We start from the raw sequence: 16,098 nt of genomic DNA on the forward strand, positions 1-16,098 counted from the left end.
CCACATTCAATAAATATACATATTTCTTTGTTCAAGAATACGAAGAGAACATACACTTCAATGCCCCAGCATCAAACTTATGGTGCACAATTTATACAATCAAATGCTCCCAAATGAAAAATATTTGGACTAAAGCCCTAGCTAATTTAAGAATATGTTGTATTTTTCTTCTTCGTCTCACCATTTTATTGTGGGTTCAAGTGCAACTATATGATGTATAATTCCATGTCTATGGAGATGTTCGTGAAAAGAGTTAACCTTCTATCTAGTGACTAGTGTCATTGTAAAATCTAAAAAAATAAACCTTGACATGGAATTAATTAATTAATTAACAAAATTATGTTAAGGACGTTAATAAATAAAATTCTTGCAATTTCTAACTATTTGAGTGGGTAAAGGATATCATCCAATATCGTGTTAAAGTTAATATGGTGCAAATTCAAGTGAAAATTGGGAATCCGGCATGTATGCTTTACTACAAGAACCATGAAAATAACATGATAGAGAATTTTTGAATTTATTTATTATAAGGTGGAAAAACCTATGGATAGTTACTTGGAGTGTATATTTCCATTTGTACAGAAATTACAATATGTTTGAAAATAACATGAATCAATATTTCTATCTGTACAGAAATTTTTCTCACAGAATTCTACCAGAGTACTCCCTTGTGTGTAGGCCCCATATTTTGATAAAAAAAAAAAATGCCAAAAAACTCTCTCTCCACTCCTCTGTGAGTCATTCATATCAATTCGGTGAGCCTCCATCTGTACATGTTGAAGTGCTCCTATAGAATATGAATAAATAATATCCTTTCTTTCTCGATAGTCTAAGCGCCTGTCCGGCACCAATTTCTCCCAGATTTTCATTAATTTTTCTTACCGTTGGAGCAGATTCCAAGTGTAAGAAGCAAGTCAACAAAGCTGTCTAATTTGGCTAGAAGTTGACCGAAGTGTACGGTAACCTACTTGTTGAATTTTCTTTAGTATTCTTTATTGGTTGAATCAACAAAACCGGCAAAGCATTTATGCTTACACGGGAAATTTGGGAATTTGTCGACATAACACACCTATAGCAAAGTTGTACGCTCAAAGTGCAGCTTTGCCCCCGTTTTGGCCCCCATTCATTTTTATTTTATTACATTTTATTTTTCTCTCTTTTATTTTCAATCACATAATCTTACATAAAATAATATTACACATAAATCGAAAACTTTTCTTTCTTTTTTAACCATTCATTTTTTAAAAAAATACTATTCTATCCATTTTCATTTCTACAAAATGGAGGCCAAACGGGGGCTTTATTTCCAAGAGCCTAGGACCATTTGATATGGCCCCACTTCGCTTCCATCAAATATCATTTTATTTTTTTCTCTTATATTTTCAACCACACAATTTTTTATAAAATAATATTACACATAATTCGAAAAAAATTTCTTTTTTTTTAACCATTTATTTTTCAAAAAAATACTATTCCACTTATTTTCATTTCGAAAAATGGGGGCCATGATGTTATAATCAAAATATTTTGGCAAAAAAAGTGCACCCAAACAAGGCTAAGTTGTAAGTAAGTAGTCGTATCAAAGCATGTAAATGACATAGATGGAAAAAATGAATCTAACGTGTATATGAAAAAATGTAAAAAAAATAAATGATTGTATCGTAATTTAAACTCTTAGATTTGATATGAACAAGTAACAATATCCTCAAGTACACATATTGAGTTTTTGTTAAATGCAAGTGTGCTGAGCATAATACTAATGCAAAGTGCATACTTGGCCCATTGAATCGAACGGACTTTAAGAGAGAGAGAGAGAGAGAGAGAGAGAGGTGTGAAAATTTTGTGACTTGTTTTCACTTTCTAGCACAATTCCTGGACCTAGCCGATTTAATACATCTATTTACAACATATTTGATAAGGCGAAATGGAGATATTAAGCACTATTAAAGAGAAAAAGATAGTCCAATCTTATAAAAGATTGTCGAAAATTGAAAATTGTTGCATATCAAACAAGCCCGAAGAACTAACGATTGAAATTTTTGACAAGACAACTTTATGATATTATAAATGTACTATATTCACTGATCCTATATAGTGAAATACTAAATTAAGTGAAAAATAGAATTCATCTAATCGACTCTAAATTCATTATAAATAAGATTTCACTCGCTATTATTTGTTATTGGCGATTGCATATTAACTTATATAAGTATATTGTGAATAACTTGGCTGCATTTCATTGTCATTTTTTGCTTTCTTTTCCTTATTTGGCAGCCTAATTATTTGCACCATAAAATATTAATTACTTAGTTGTGTTTGAAAATGGGATATGTTTTTATCATCTAGAAAACAAAACTATAATGTTGAAAGCGTTACTCAAAGACTCATAAACTGATCCAAAATATCAGGAATTAACTTTACAAACTACCAATTACTGAGTTGACTTATGGTACACGATTCCTATAAATATCAAAAGGAAATGTTCAAAGAATATTAAATTGTAGACAAATATTGTTGAAAATGCAATTTAACTTGCTTAAAATCTGAAAAAAGAGGGAAAAAAAAGCATGGAGTATCCTTTTTTTTCAGACAGATGTTTCTAACACTAAACTATTTAATAATAATAATATACCTCCTGTTCTTCACGTTTTACAACTTATGACTTGTCCATGCTCAACTCCTACACTAATAATCTCTCTCTCTCTCTCTCTCTCTCTCTCTCTATATATATATATATATATATATATTCAATATGCCTACTGCTTCCAAATTTTACAAGTTTTACACATATAATTTCTCATTCTCTCCATCTCCTTTCTAGATTTGTTTCATACTTCCACGATGAAGATGGAAGAGAAAGGCATTGATTACACACAGGACGGGACTGTTGATCTAAAAGGTAGACCTATCCTCAGATCAAACACTGGCAAATGGAAAGCTTGTTATTTCTTTGTTGGTAAGTAAAAATAACTGGTAGGGTCTACCTACTATTCGATTCTATACGTTCCATGATATCATTTTATCAAGGTTTGCTTTAGATTTTCTACAAACTGAGAATGATTAGATTTAAACGCAGAAGTTTTGCTTCATAGTTTCGTGTGCTAATAGAAGCAGAACTCTTTTTTGCAAGTTAGATCTTTTGTTTTGAGTATGAGAATTTAGAATAGAATTTATGGACCCTCATTGTGTTATTACAGGGTATGAAATTTTTGAGAGGATGGCATATTATGGGATTGCATCAAACTTAGTAATTTATTTGACACGGAAGCTCCATGAAGGCACTGTCACATCTTCAAACAGTGTCACCAACTGGGTTGGTACTGTATCGTTGACACCCCTTCTTGGTGCTTATATTGCTGACACTTTTCTTGGTCGATACTGGACTTTCATCGTTGCATCAGTCATTTACCTTGTGGTACTTCGATTTCATTTTATCTCAATTCTCAAGGTGTATTTTCATCGTGCAAGCTATACACGAACAACTAGACAATATAATGAACAAGATTTGCTTAATCTATCGGATCATGCTTTTAAGATAATGTAAAAATACACTAGTTTTGCTTGGTATTTTCGACACCTCACATGGAGGTAGGTGGGTTAATTTTTTAGCACTGTTTATTCAAGTGAGGCTGATGCCTTTGTGAGTTCCTTGTAAAAATTCTGTCAAGAATTAATCACACTGATTTATTCAAAGTACACAGCTTTAAACACGATTGGACACTAAAATGGACATGGTTTTACTCTCTTTCTCTCTTTTAACATTCTCTCGTATTATATAGTTCGGCTTACACCATTAGTATAATCATTTAAACACGACCACGAAATCCTTATAAGACCGGGGAAAACAACTCTTGGTCATATTTCCATTCCTTGTAACAGGGAATGTGCTTATTGACGCTAGCCGTTTCATTGCCCGGACTGAGGCCTCCGTCTTGTGAGCACCAAGTAAAGGAGGCGGATTGTGATAGACACGCCTCAACATTTCAAGTCGGCATCTTCTACTGTGCATTATACATAATTGCAGTTGGAACAGGTGGAACAAAGCCCAATATCTCCACGATGGGAGCAGACCAATTTGATGATTTTGAGCCTAAAGAAAGGTTACAAAAGCTCTCATTCTTCAACTGGTGGATGTTTAGTGTCTTCTTTGGCACCCTTTTCTCCAATACTTTTCTTATTTACATTCAAGACAATGTGGGGTGGGAACTTGGCTATGGTCTCCCTACACTTGGGCTCACAGTATCGATACTTTTCTTCATTGTGGGTACACGTTATTATAGACACAAACCCCCATCTGATAGCCCGTTGAATCGAATGGCTAGGGTGCTCGTAGCCACCACAAGGAAGTGGAAGGTAGTCGTCCCTGACGAACCAAAGGAACTTTATGAGCTGAGCTTGGAAGAGTACTCCAAACCTGGCATGTTTAGAATTGACCACACCAATTCTCTCAGGTGCACATTTTTCTCCTATTCTTAAGTCTTCTTAGCATGTATAACAAATACTATAAGTCCCACGTCTCTTGTGGAAGGTCCATCTTATGGGCTTATAAGCACATTACTACCCTCCTCTTTCAAAGTCGGTTTTAAAGGTAACTCACTGTCATTTCACTTTCTGCAGCCTCCTGGATAAAGCAGCAGTCGAAATCGGGCAAAATTCACCATGGATGTTATGTCCGGTGACACAAGTTGAACAAACCAAACAAATGATAAAAATGATTCCAATTCTGCTTGCAACTTTCATTCCTGCTGTTATGTTTGCACAGACAAACACTCTCTTTATCAAACAAGGCACAACTTTGGAAAGAAGCATTGGTCCCCATTTCAAAATTCCACCAGGATGTCTCTCAGCATTTGTTACTATTTTCATGTTGTCCAGCATCGTACTATATGACCGGGTCTTCGTTCCCTTTGTACGAAGATACACGATGAATCCTAGAGGGATCACCATGTTGCAGAGGTTTGGGATCGGCCTCGTGTTGCATATCATAGTCATGGTAACTGCTTGTTTAGCAGAAAGAAGGCGTCTAAGGGTTGCTAAAGAGAACGAAATCTTTGAGAAAAATCAAATCGTTCCTCTTTCGATCTTCATTCTTCTACCACAGTTTGCTCTAATGGGGGTAGCTGATACCTTCGTAGAAGTTGCGAAAATCGAGTTCTTCTATGATCAAGCACCTGAAGGCATGAAAAGCCTCGGAACTGCCTATTTTACGACTAGTTTTGGAGTTGGATACTTCATAAGTAGTTTTCTGCTGAAAACTGTGGCTGACATTACCGAGAAACGTGGCAAAGGATGGATTTTGGACAACCTAAACGTCTCTCGTTTGGACTATTATTATGCATTTTTTGCTGTGCTATGCTTTCTCAACTTACTTTACTTTCTGTTAGTTGCAAAACTCTTTGTTTACAATACAGAACTGGGGGATACCGAAACGGAGTTGCATGGAGCAATCGAGGCTCGATCGATCAAGTGCACTCGATCGGAGGAAATAACGTTGGATGATAAAGCAAGCTCATAGAAATATCAAAATATCCCATGAAATTTTCCAAGTTTTTGTTCTTGAGCATGTTTATGGTTTTCCTTTTCTTCTATTTTTTCATTGTATCCAAATGTATTTCCGCAATATAACAGTTTAGATCACATTGTAACACAAGAATAAGATTCACAAATTCATGGCTTGTTTTGTAAGTAGATAGTATTAAATGTTGTACATCATATGGCAGTGTCTTATCTCACACTATGACCAAAAATTCATTGCTTCTTTATGCTACCATTTGATCTTGTTCTCAATGGCATCTCCACAAGCTGTAACTAAGTGCCTGCTCGGTAAGGATTATGCGAATTGATTTTTTGGCCGTTAGAGAAAAAAGTATGTCCATTTTTGAGTAAAGAAGTCAAAATTGACAATTAGAATAGTAAAATAACAGTTAAAAATTTTACCATTCGAGAGTGAAAAATTGTTTTCAAACGGGGGGCTAAATCTAAGAGGTCACTCTCGTAGGCCAACACAAATTCCATGCTAAATAACGACATGTCTGACTAAACGTATTGTACTTGTTATATCAATTGGAATAAAAGAAAATATTAAGAGCTGACTATTTTACACCCCAACAATCTCTTCTTGAATATCAAACTTTCATTTTGGTCCCAACCTAATTATGGTTAATTACGGGATAATGACACAGATCCCCTTTACCTTAGAAGAGAGGATGCCAATATTATTATTCATCTTGAGCTAGAGCTTTCACACTTAACTGGTTCCCTACTGTAGTTAAACTCGTTCAGCAATTTTCCATTGAAACGAGCCTTTAATTATTTCTACTGTTCATCCACAAAAATGAAATTAATGCGATTGCTTTATTGCTTTTAATTATTGACTTAAACAAGTAATTTACTGTAACTCTATGTTCATTCCCTATTATCTATTTCTATTATCCCTACTACAATAAATCAATTACTGTTCATTCATATTTTAAAAATTGGGACCGTTTTGAAAAGTCAGCATAAAACTTAGGCTAGCTAGAAATTACTTCTAACTACATGCTACTATCGTAATATAAACTGTTAAAGCAAAATGGGTTTAAAAAAATTTCTTTAAATGAAATTGAAAGTTAGCTAAACATGAATTTTTTGTGACTCAAATTTATAATTCACTTGTCGGTATTGAATTTCAACTATCTCAAAAAGTCAATCGGTGAGCGCTAAAGGGTAAACTAAATACTTTATAACATTCGGTCGTCATCATTTGATTGACCAAACTTATGGACTTTAGAGTGATATTGTTGTATTGTTGTATCAACAAAAATAAATAAGTTACATTTTAAATCATTTCACTGATTTAGAAGATCAATAAAACAAATAACAAGGCTCATTTCTTCAAAATTTCATTTATTCTCGATGTGGATATACTCAATTTTGTGCTACTCTATGTCACACCATCAATCATTTGACAAGTCAACTAAGCGCTTCGATCTAAGTGGTTTACTAAAGAATTATTTATTTAAATTTAATAATTAATACACCACTAAGCACTTCGATCTAAGAGGTTTATTTAAGAATTGTTCATTTATTTAGTTAAATTTAATATTTAATACTCCTCTTCACGTGCACACCTAATTATTTTTTTATTAAATATTTGACATATGTAGTATGAGATTTAGGCTTCATTTGTCTACCACGCTATCACATTATTTTTTTAACAATACTCATTTTCAGCCACACATTCTTCATTAAAATAATATTACACGTAAATAAAAAAAATTCCTTTTTTTCTAACTATACATTTTAACATTAATCATTATTTCATAATATATTACTCACAAATAATGGGGGCACAAAAAAGTACTTAAACTTAATATCTTTATCAATTGGAACATCTTGTTTGACTAAAAATGGCATCTAAGACTCAACTGTATAATAAAATTAAGAATAAAGCCCCTCGTAACTCCCCACACATGAGGGGAGGTGTCCACGCTCAATTAAAGTGCTGGCCCTGCCCCCATGTGAGAGGGTTAGGGATGGCAATCGAACTCAGGTTGAACCGGTCTGCCTCGAGCTTGGGTCGAGCCCCATTTTGGGGTGTTTGGCCAAGCTCGAGCCAACTCATGTGGCTTGCGAGTTTTTTTTATTAAAACAATAAAAAAAAAATTGTAATGACAATAGCAAGAAGCACTCGATTACCTTTTTTTAGGCAGTCGAGTGCTTTTTTTAAGCAACATTAATATTAATAAAAAGAACAGAGCCTGTTCGGCTCGACTCGATAAGGCCTGAGCCTAGATTTTTTGGCTAAGCAAAAGCTTGGCTCGAGTTCGTTAAAAAGTTAGGACCATTTTAATTGAGTCGACTCGACTCAATTCGTGGACACCACTAGAGGGGGCTGTACACCAAGTTTGCACCCCCCAAAAATTAAAATGTTGGATACATGATCACACAAATGCACTTTTGGAAGTCGGGCATCTAAATGAAAATAACTTGAAAAGTTAGGGAAAACTCTACTATTTTCCCTATTTTTTTGGGCTGGTCTTAATTTTTTAGTAAGTGATTAAATTGTCAATATTATGTCACTGTTTGTTTCTCATTTTTTCTTCATTAAAATGAAAAATATGACCGTTAGCCATCATATCAAGTCACAAAATTTGAATTTCTATATTTTATGTGGGCTCTAATGGCTATATTTTTCATTTTTGTTCTTCCAAAAATGAGAAACAAACAGGGGCTATATTAGCAAATATTAAGAACCTTAAATAGTAAAAACAATTAAAATGTGATTCAAAAAATCAAAATTGTTGTTTGAATATAATTACTTTTTAGTAGCTATTAAAAATAGGAAAACCAATTCCTTGTCCACATTTGCCCCCTTTATCTTTTCTTAATTCCATATATACCATTGACGAAACGAACATGGCGGGAGTTAAATTCCCGGGCAAACCCGCCAATATTGATGGCTTAGCGCCAAGTTCGAAAAATTCGATGACACCAAATCTACCGTTAGATTCGCCACGCAGTGAATCACAACCGTGCGTCCATTTCAATTTGACATTACATATGGGCAGTAGCAGATTTTTGCTTCACACATACACAGTGTATTCAGAATCTTTAATTTTGTCAAAATCCTCAAACCCAACTGAAAAAATCAATGTTGGAGACTCAGAAAATGGTACCATTGCTGAATCCTTGGGCTTTTCATCTCCAAAAACTTGGTCTTGAGCTCAAATGCCCCCTTTGGTATATTCAACATTTGCCATTTTTCTTGCAATATGTTTGTATGTTAGACAAGATCAAACCGTACAATGAAAAATTTCATCACTTGCCTATCTTTCTTAATTTTACCGCGTTCTGTCCATTTCAATTACGAGATGGGATTTTTGTTGGTAGTAGTAAGTAGACAGGATTAGACAAAGAATATGTTTGGTTATTTTTCGTTTTAATTATTGTTTAGTTCTGTCCATTCCGTCTCATTAAAGGGGTTTTGTCTCATGGATTTTGCTTGTTTGTATTGCAGTCTGAACTTGCTAGATAAGCCCATTTTGCTTCCCTGCAACCACATATTCTGCAAGTAAATTTTTTCTTTCTTTATTTCTTCTTCTTCTTCTTAATTTTGTCTCCTTTTTCTTAATATAATTATGTGTTTCTGTTTGTGTAGATTCTGCATCCCAAAGTCAAACCAATTTGGATCAGAGTGCCCTGCGTGTCAAAATCATTATACTGATCGAGGTATTAAGTTTCTAATTTCTAGCTTCCATTAATTTAGGCTTTATAAGTTTAACAAGAGATTAATAATCCGATTATTATAGATTATCTGGGGTTTTCATTATGATTGCATAATCGTTCATTATTAGTTTTAATTGTTCTGTCAAATTACACAACCAGTATTATGTGTTAGATCTAGCAGTAGCTATGCACAGTGTGAATTCTTCCACAGTAAAATTTGAAGTATTTTCAAAATTAATAAAAACAAATGTGTTTCCGTTAATACAATGTGACAACTATTCTTATTATATTTTAGATATCTATAACATTATCCAAATCAAGCTGCTTATTTTTCTTTGTATTATGGCATACTTTTATACTGTTACATAGATTTTTTGGGTTATACTTGATACTTTCTTCGCTAGTAATATAATGGTAAAGCTTATTGTCTTCTCAAACATATCTGGCTTAATTACAGAAAGTCTCGAATAACTATTCAGCTTCTTCAAAATAATTAATTCCACCTTACTCATTTTCAACGGGTTCTTTTGAGTCCACTGTATTACACAGGCTTTCATTATTTCTAGACATTAATTTGCAATGATAAAAATGTATGAGATATAATTAGAATAATTTCTTTAAGGTGATTCATATTGGTCCCAAGAACTTGCTATGGTGTGCAGCAGGTCATTAGCATAGTACTCTAGAATATAACAGTCCAGCTTCCACAATGCTCTCTCAGGTCCATACTTTTTTGTAGAGATCCCATAAAAATGGTTCTGTGCAGCATTATGTTTATAATAGTAAGAAAAATTTATGCCAGAAAAGTTGATAGTAGTATCCATCTCCACAAATTTCTCATCCATTAACGTTTTATGCAAGTGTTCAAGAGCATATATCTATGTCAGTAATCGTTATGTAAATTGCCAAAATTAACTATTCTATTATCTTACAATTAGCAGGAAAGTATATATGTAATTCTTTCTTATCATGATAGCATTAACTAACTGGATGTAGCACACAATATAGGCATTTTTCTTGCATTAAAGATTAGCATCGATATTTGTATTTTTTGAAATTTTCCAACATTAATTGATGGAATGGTACAGAAAGGAGGCCTACTCCATTTATGGAGAATATTGTAGCCGTTTACAGAAGCTTGGATGCTACTTTCAATGCAACTATTTCCCCGCTCTTTTCTTCTGGTAATTACGCCGAAATCCCTTACGAAGAATGGTTTCTAGAATTCTTGATTATATTTGACCTCTCTAATTTTGTGCAACTCTTGGATCACCCTAGATGCTGGAAAATCAGGAAATTCCCCAGTTTCAGTATTAACTTCAGACATAAATTTGAGAAGGAAGCCCAACGAAGCTGCACATCGAGAAGGAAATAAGAAGTCCAATGCTTCATTTATCAACTGTGTTCTTAATGGAACTGATTCATCTGAGAGAACTGACAAAAGCGTGCAATTAAGTGATGGTAGCAATGGAGAATTTGAGAAGCAAGGTGGATGTGACATGCTTTTCAAAGTTGGCAATCAGGTATCTCCATTGCAGTCTACTGATTGGAATGACAAAATGAACAGTGTTGAAGAACTAGATGTGAATCAGGTTTTGGAATTTTCACCTGGTGGCTCTCCTTCCTTTAGTGATGCCAAAGATGCAGATGTTTGCACTGATGATATAGGTAGTAGAAATGGGGTAAGATTCAAACCCTCATTTCATCTAAGTATAATTGGAAGTACAAAATTTCCTTCGATTATTCAACTTGCTGCATCATTCCTTTATCAATTGAATTCAAGGTAACACAAGTTGGGTTCATCTGTTAACCACAATATTGATTGCTGGGTGAATTGTTAGAGTAAAAATCTCAGAAGGAAATAACTATGAACATTTTTCCTACTCTCGTAATAGAACTTACTACCCATCAGTAGAATTTATACACCATGAAAACAAACTCAATTGTTGTAAAATGATCGACTTGTCAGGACTTTGATCATGAGATTGTTCTTTCCAATTGAATATTGGTCATATTGAAATAGCTTTCCAGTTGTTTTAGAAAATCGATATGAGTTAACTTCAATATCCCTTGGAATTATGGAGTACTCTTGTCCTCTTTCCTTGGTCTAAAGCCCTACATGACGTTTCTATCCACTGAAACTTTAATTTATAATCGTATGTCCGACTACTTCGATGTCCACATTCTGATACTCATGCTGTTCATGGTGGCGTTCCATGTTCAGGAAGTTAAAATGCTTATTAGACCAAATTGAAAACCCAACTGAAAAAAATGGTACTCTTCCGGAGAATAGGCAGAGGAATCACCTCTGTCCATGTGTAGTTTAACTTTTCATCTTTTAATGTCCACATGCATTGAGAACTGAGAACTAAAGAACTGCTTTATTATTGCATGGTATAGGTTATCATGATTTCACGTGCTTGACGACAAAATTCAACTAGCATCTTGTTTAAGCATTTGTTAGAATCTTAAGTCAACGTAAAACCTATTGTGAACATATGCTCAACTGATGTGTTACCATATCATGCATCTATAATTTATCAGGAATCATTCCTGACAAGGGAAGCCAAGAGACAAAAGAAGCTAAGTTATGGTCTGTCAGGGGAAGTTTTACGAAGAACTGGATACAGTCAGATTATTCCTCATAATTTAGCAGTTTCTGACTGTAACGAGGAACCTAAGTTTAAGGAAAATAGTACTGTCATTCCACCACCTGCAATCTTTGATGCATCAGATGTGAATGGAAACGTTTGTGCCTTCTGCCTTTCTTCCAAGATCACAGATGTAAGTGTTAGACCTAAATTATCTCCCCAAGTTCCATTAATTATATTTTATTATTTAACTTCTATAAAAATTAGCATAATGTTGATGAAGATATGAAGTGTATCCATTTTCTTTGATATAGTCTTCAAAATTAATAATTTCTTCACCATTTTAATTGGTTATTGTAGGGTACAGGACCAATGCTTCACTATGCAGATGGAAAGGAGGTAACAGGAAGCCTAATTACTGTTTCCAGGGCCATCCCTGTTCACAGTAAATGCATAGAATGGTATGACATTTGTGGGATCAGCCTGGTATTCCGAGCTGGGTCTTGATAAATACTGATAACAAACTGTAACAATAACCTATAACAATTAATGTAAAATTTAAATTTAAATTTCAATGAAAAGTTTTTGGGTTGAAATGATCATTTATGATATTTTTAGAACAAGAGTATCTGTAACTGTTAAAATAACCTGCTCTCTTTCCAGAGATACAGGTATGTTTCTTAAAAGGTTCAATGTTAACTCATTACTCAAAAAAGTATTTGCAAATGGAAGACCATTCTGTAAATACAAATATTAGACCTTGCTGTACTTTTGTTCTCATAAGTTTCTTATTGCAGGTCCCCTCAGGTATATTATGCAGGAGAAACTATTAAGAATTTGGAGCCTGAACTGGCAAGAGCTGCTAAGCTGAAGTGCAGCAGATGTGGGCTGAAGGGAGCAGCTCTTGGCTGCTTTGCTAAGTCCTGCAGGCGAAGTTATCATGTGCCTTGTGCAGTAGAAATCCCAGGCTGCAGATGGGATTGTGTACGTAAACTTTAATAAATTTGAATTGTTTTGTGATAATGAGTCCTATAATCTCTAGACTGACCTTTTTTTTTTTTTTTGTCAAAACATATTTGCAGGATGACTTTCTAATGCTATGTCCAGTTCACAAATCTACTAAATTTCCAAGTGAGAAGTCCCATTCTAAAAAGCAGAAGCATGGTGAACATTATTCAGCGTCCGCTCGAATGTAGGAGGCTTTTCATGATTATCTTTTTATACATAACTTCTTTTTATCAATTGGTATAAACAATAGGTACCAAATATAAAACATAGCTGCTTTTGAGAAAAATCTTATTCTATCGATTGCAATCTCTCTCTATCTGCTCTACAAACACATCTGTTAATTTATTAAAACAAAATTCACTTGTTTTGAGCAATGTCGGAGACATAGTAGGAGTTCTAAGTGGCCGAACATGAAAAAAAATCTGCCTGCTTATATATAGTCTTGACACCTTTTCTAAAGCATTGCCAATGCAATTGTGCTTTGCAATGGTTGCGTCCACTAAAGAACTCATTCTTTTTTCAGTTTCCATGGCTTCAAAGAGATAATATAAAAAGAAATACTTGGTCTTTTATCTTTCTTAAGTGTACTGATCTAGTAATGTCTTGTATAACGAGAACTGAGATCACCATTATTAATCACTTCTAATTTATGGATACGTTTCTGTTTTGCATACAGATCTTCTGTTAAGTTGAACTTTTGGGCAACCTCTCCTAATGGGCCAAAGGAATTGGTTTTTTGTGGGTCTTCCCTGTCTTCCAAAGAGAAGGTTGGTATTTTGTTGGTTACTTTACAATGTGTATAGTTTGAAAAAAATTGGACAACCACAAGACTTTATTTGGCTAACAGTGTTTAAACCTCGTTCTTGGAATGAAAATTTATTTCGGAATAGTGTTTTTTGAAGAATATGTGGTTAAAAAATAAGAAAAAATTTTAGGGTCACGTGTGAATTATTTTATGCAAGAATATATGGTTAAAAATGAGTTTTGAAAAAATGGAAGCCAAACGAATGCTACATTTAGCCTCTGTTTGTCACCCATTATATGGAAAATTAAAGAGTTTTGAATAGTATTTTTTTGGAGAATGTGTGGTTAAAAAATAACGAAATTTTATTGATTTGTGTGTAGAATATTTTATTGTGTAAATGTGTGGTGGAGAATAATATTGTAGTAAACAATTTATAATTTTAAAGAAGGCCAAACAGGCACTTAATCTTTTCCTCAATATGCATACCAAAAGATGGTATTGAAATGCATTATATGCAAATTCACCTGAGAGAAAAATGTTCATAATTTGTTAAAATTTTGGCACTGTGGATATCTATATTAGAATAAAAAAACATGTTTTGCATTGGTTAGTATCAATTTATCTTCTTGGATAATGGTCATTTTTGTTGGAATTCTTGACTGTATACGGCCATGTAAAAAAATTTTAATAACATAATTGTCATACTATTTTGATTAATGGTATGCAGCATTTGCTGTTCAAATTTGCTACCTTGTGTGGTGGAACTGTGTCCAAGTCCTGGAGCCCAGATGTTACCCACGTCATTGCAGCCACAGATGAGAAGGGTGCATTCAGTAGAACTTTAAAAGTTCTCATGGCAATTTTGAATGGAAGATGGATCCTTACAATTGATTGTAAGCTCTATATACCATTTCGTTTATGGCATATAATTATATTATTTTAGTTTTACCATTTCGTCAACTAAAAAAGTTGTAAAATGAATTGTAATTACAATTAAAGCAATAGAAAAATATCTAAACTATAGAAGAGTGTCCAAGCATTTGTTTAATGCTTGTTTGGGTAATAGCAATGATTTAACAGTATCTTGCTAAAGAACAGCTAGGATTTTCAGTCCAAGAGGCATGACTCTTTGATAGAATGTTTCCATATCTTGAGACATGTGGCCTGGTATTAGTTTAAAAGGCCCATATAACTTGATTTCAAAAGATTCATTCTTTATGAATCAAGCGCCACTCAAACAAAGAGTGCATTGCCTCTCTTTCTAGTTATTTTGGAAAACTAGGATATTCTCTGGAAGGTGACTGCTGAGGGGCATTTATTCACTGTTTACGCTTTTGCTCTTGGAGACCCAATAAATCTTATACTTAATTCCTTGACTTACTGAATTATTCACGGTGTACAATAGACTGGGACATAATTGAATAGATGCTCCACAATAGACCAAGAAAATCTCGAAGAATGCAATTAGATATTTGCTTTTTTGGTCTGGATTCGTCTAATGTTTTGTGAGTAACTCTTACATTACAGGGTTAAAAGCTTGCATGGAAGCAAATCGTCCTGTTAATGAAGAACCTTATGAAGTCAATATGGACAATCATGGTTGTTGTGATGGCCCCAAAAATGGCAGACTTAGGGCATCAACTAACGTAAGAATCATGATTCTGTTCAAGAATATTTTGCTGGTTATTGATGCTTTTTCCAGCTGTTATAAATATTTTATCGTTAATCATATATGTCCCTGGACTCCACCAACCATGTGAATCTAGATATAGAAAAAATGTCGGTCTTTTTTTTTTTTTTTTAATTGAGAATGTAACCAATCTTGCTCTATGTTCACTAAATTTCTTTTAAAACACAATTTGGTAGATGTGATCATAACTAGAAAGTTGGCATTATATGCTGAATATTTTCTTTATTTGTTGCACAGGCACCAAAGCTTTTTGATGGTTTTCAGTTTTATTTTAGCGGGGATTTTGTGCCAGCCTACAAGAACGACCTCCTAGAATTAGTTACAGTTGGTGGAGGTACCATTATTGAGAACATGGAACAAATGATTGCAGAAAGACATAATGAGCAAGCGATTTCTACACTTTTGGTTGTTTATAATCAAGATTCCCCACAAGGATGCCTTGCAGAAGAAGCAAGTTCGTCTTTGCTACAGAGATTTGAAGACGCAAATAATTTAGCCACCAAAATTGGTTCCCTAGTCATTCCGCACACGTGGATTCTAGAAACTATAGCTGCTTGTAGGTTATTGCCTTCTCCCTCTGATCAGGCTGTCTAGTAGTTAAAGATGTCAACTTACAATGAATGATTCCATCTATTTGGATGTTCTATTTCGATGTAATCTAGATTGTCATGTGTTAGAAATGCTTTCTAATTGTGTCGAATCAAATGGATTGGCTGAAATGTTCATTTTTCATCTTGAAATGTGGAATAATAAAAAAAAATTTTGGATTCATTTTATTTTGCTGAAAATTACTGTAATTTTTGTTGATTGGTTTCTCTCTATGCACCATGATTTTTTTTGGTACTAGTCTAAACAGT

At 33.9% G+C, this 16,098-nt stretch overlaps 2 protein-coding genes across 3 annotated transcripts; both read left to right on the forward strand.

The window, feature by feature from the left end:
- Positions 1-2,788: 2,788 nt before the first annotated feature.
- LOC111369753 (protein NRT1/ PTR FAMILY 5.2-like) lies at positions 2,789-5,732 on the forward strand. The gene is made up of 4 exons (XM_022991393.1): positions 2,789-2,956; positions 3,198-3,415; positions 3,880-4,451; positions 4,618-5,732. The coding sequence occupies exons 1-4, from the start codon at positions 2,842-2,844 to the stop codon at positions 5,513-5,515; spliced, it is 1,803 nt and encodes a 600-aa protein (XP_022847161.1). The 5' UTR covers positions 2,789-2,841; the 3' UTR covers positions 5,516-5,732.
- A 2,837-nt stretch (positions 5,733-8,569) lies between these two features.
- On the forward strand, positions 8,570-16,012 carry LOC111369754 (BRCA1-associated RING domain protein 1-like). Of its 2 annotated transcripts, XM_022991395.1 has the most exons (14): positions 8,570-8,721; positions 8,999-9,052; positions 9,140-9,210; positions 10,296-10,391; positions 10,486-10,730; positions 10,800-10,889; positions 11,752-11,991; positions 12,159-12,259; positions 12,596-12,782; positions 12,881-12,990; positions 13,483-13,573; positions 14,279-14,444; positions 15,079-15,197; positions 15,479-16,012. In XM_022991395.1, the coding sequence occupies exons 1-14, from the start codon at positions 8,633-8,635 to the stop codon at positions 15,833-15,835; spliced, it is 2,016 nt and encodes a 671-aa protein (XP_022847163.1). In that variant the 5' UTR covers positions 8,570-8,632; the 3' UTR covers positions 15,836-16,012. The 2 variants fall into 2 exon arrangements, with proteins under 2 accessions (XP_022847163.1, XP_022847162.1); XM_022991394.1 differs by having other exon boundaries at positions 10,486-10,889.
- The last annotated feature ends 86 nt before the right edge of the window (positions 16,013-16,098 follow it).

The sequence above is a fragment of the Olea europaea genome, chromosome 20 (assembly GCF_002742605.1).
Source record: "Olea europaea var. sylvestris chromosome 20, O_europaea_v1, whole genome shotgun sequence".
Taxonomy (NCBI): domain Eukaryota; kingdom Viridiplantae; phylum Streptophyta; class Magnoliopsida; order Lamiales; family Oleaceae; genus Olea; species Olea europaea.

Excerpts from the sequence above, each read along its gene's own strand:
- LOC111369753 (XM_022991393.1), top strand. The coding sequence starts at position 2,842 with ATGAAGATGGAAGAGAAAGGCATTGATTACACACAGGACGGGACTGTT. Across the intron at positions 3,416-3,879 it reads CATCAGTCATTTACCTTGTG|GGAATGTGCTTATTGACGCT; the intron begins GTACTTCGATTT and ends TCCTTGTAACAG. Across the intron at positions 4,452-4,617 it reads GACCACACCAATTCTCTCAG|CCTCCTGGATAAAGCAGCAG; the intron begins GTGCACATTTTT and ends CACTTTCTGCAG.
- LOC111369754 (XM_022991394.1), top strand. The coding sequence starts at position 8,633 with ATGTTGGAGACTCAGAAAATGGTACCATTGCTGAATCCTTGGGCTTTT. Across the intron at positions 10,392-10,485 it reads TTCCCCGCTCTTTTCTTCTG|ATGCTGGAAAATCAGGAAAT; the intron begins GTAATTACGCCG and ends GGATCACCCTAG. Across the intron at positions 12,783-12,880 it reads CAGGCTGCAGATGGGATTGT|GATGACTTTCTAATGCTATG; the intron begins GTACGTAAACTT and ends ACATATTTGCAG.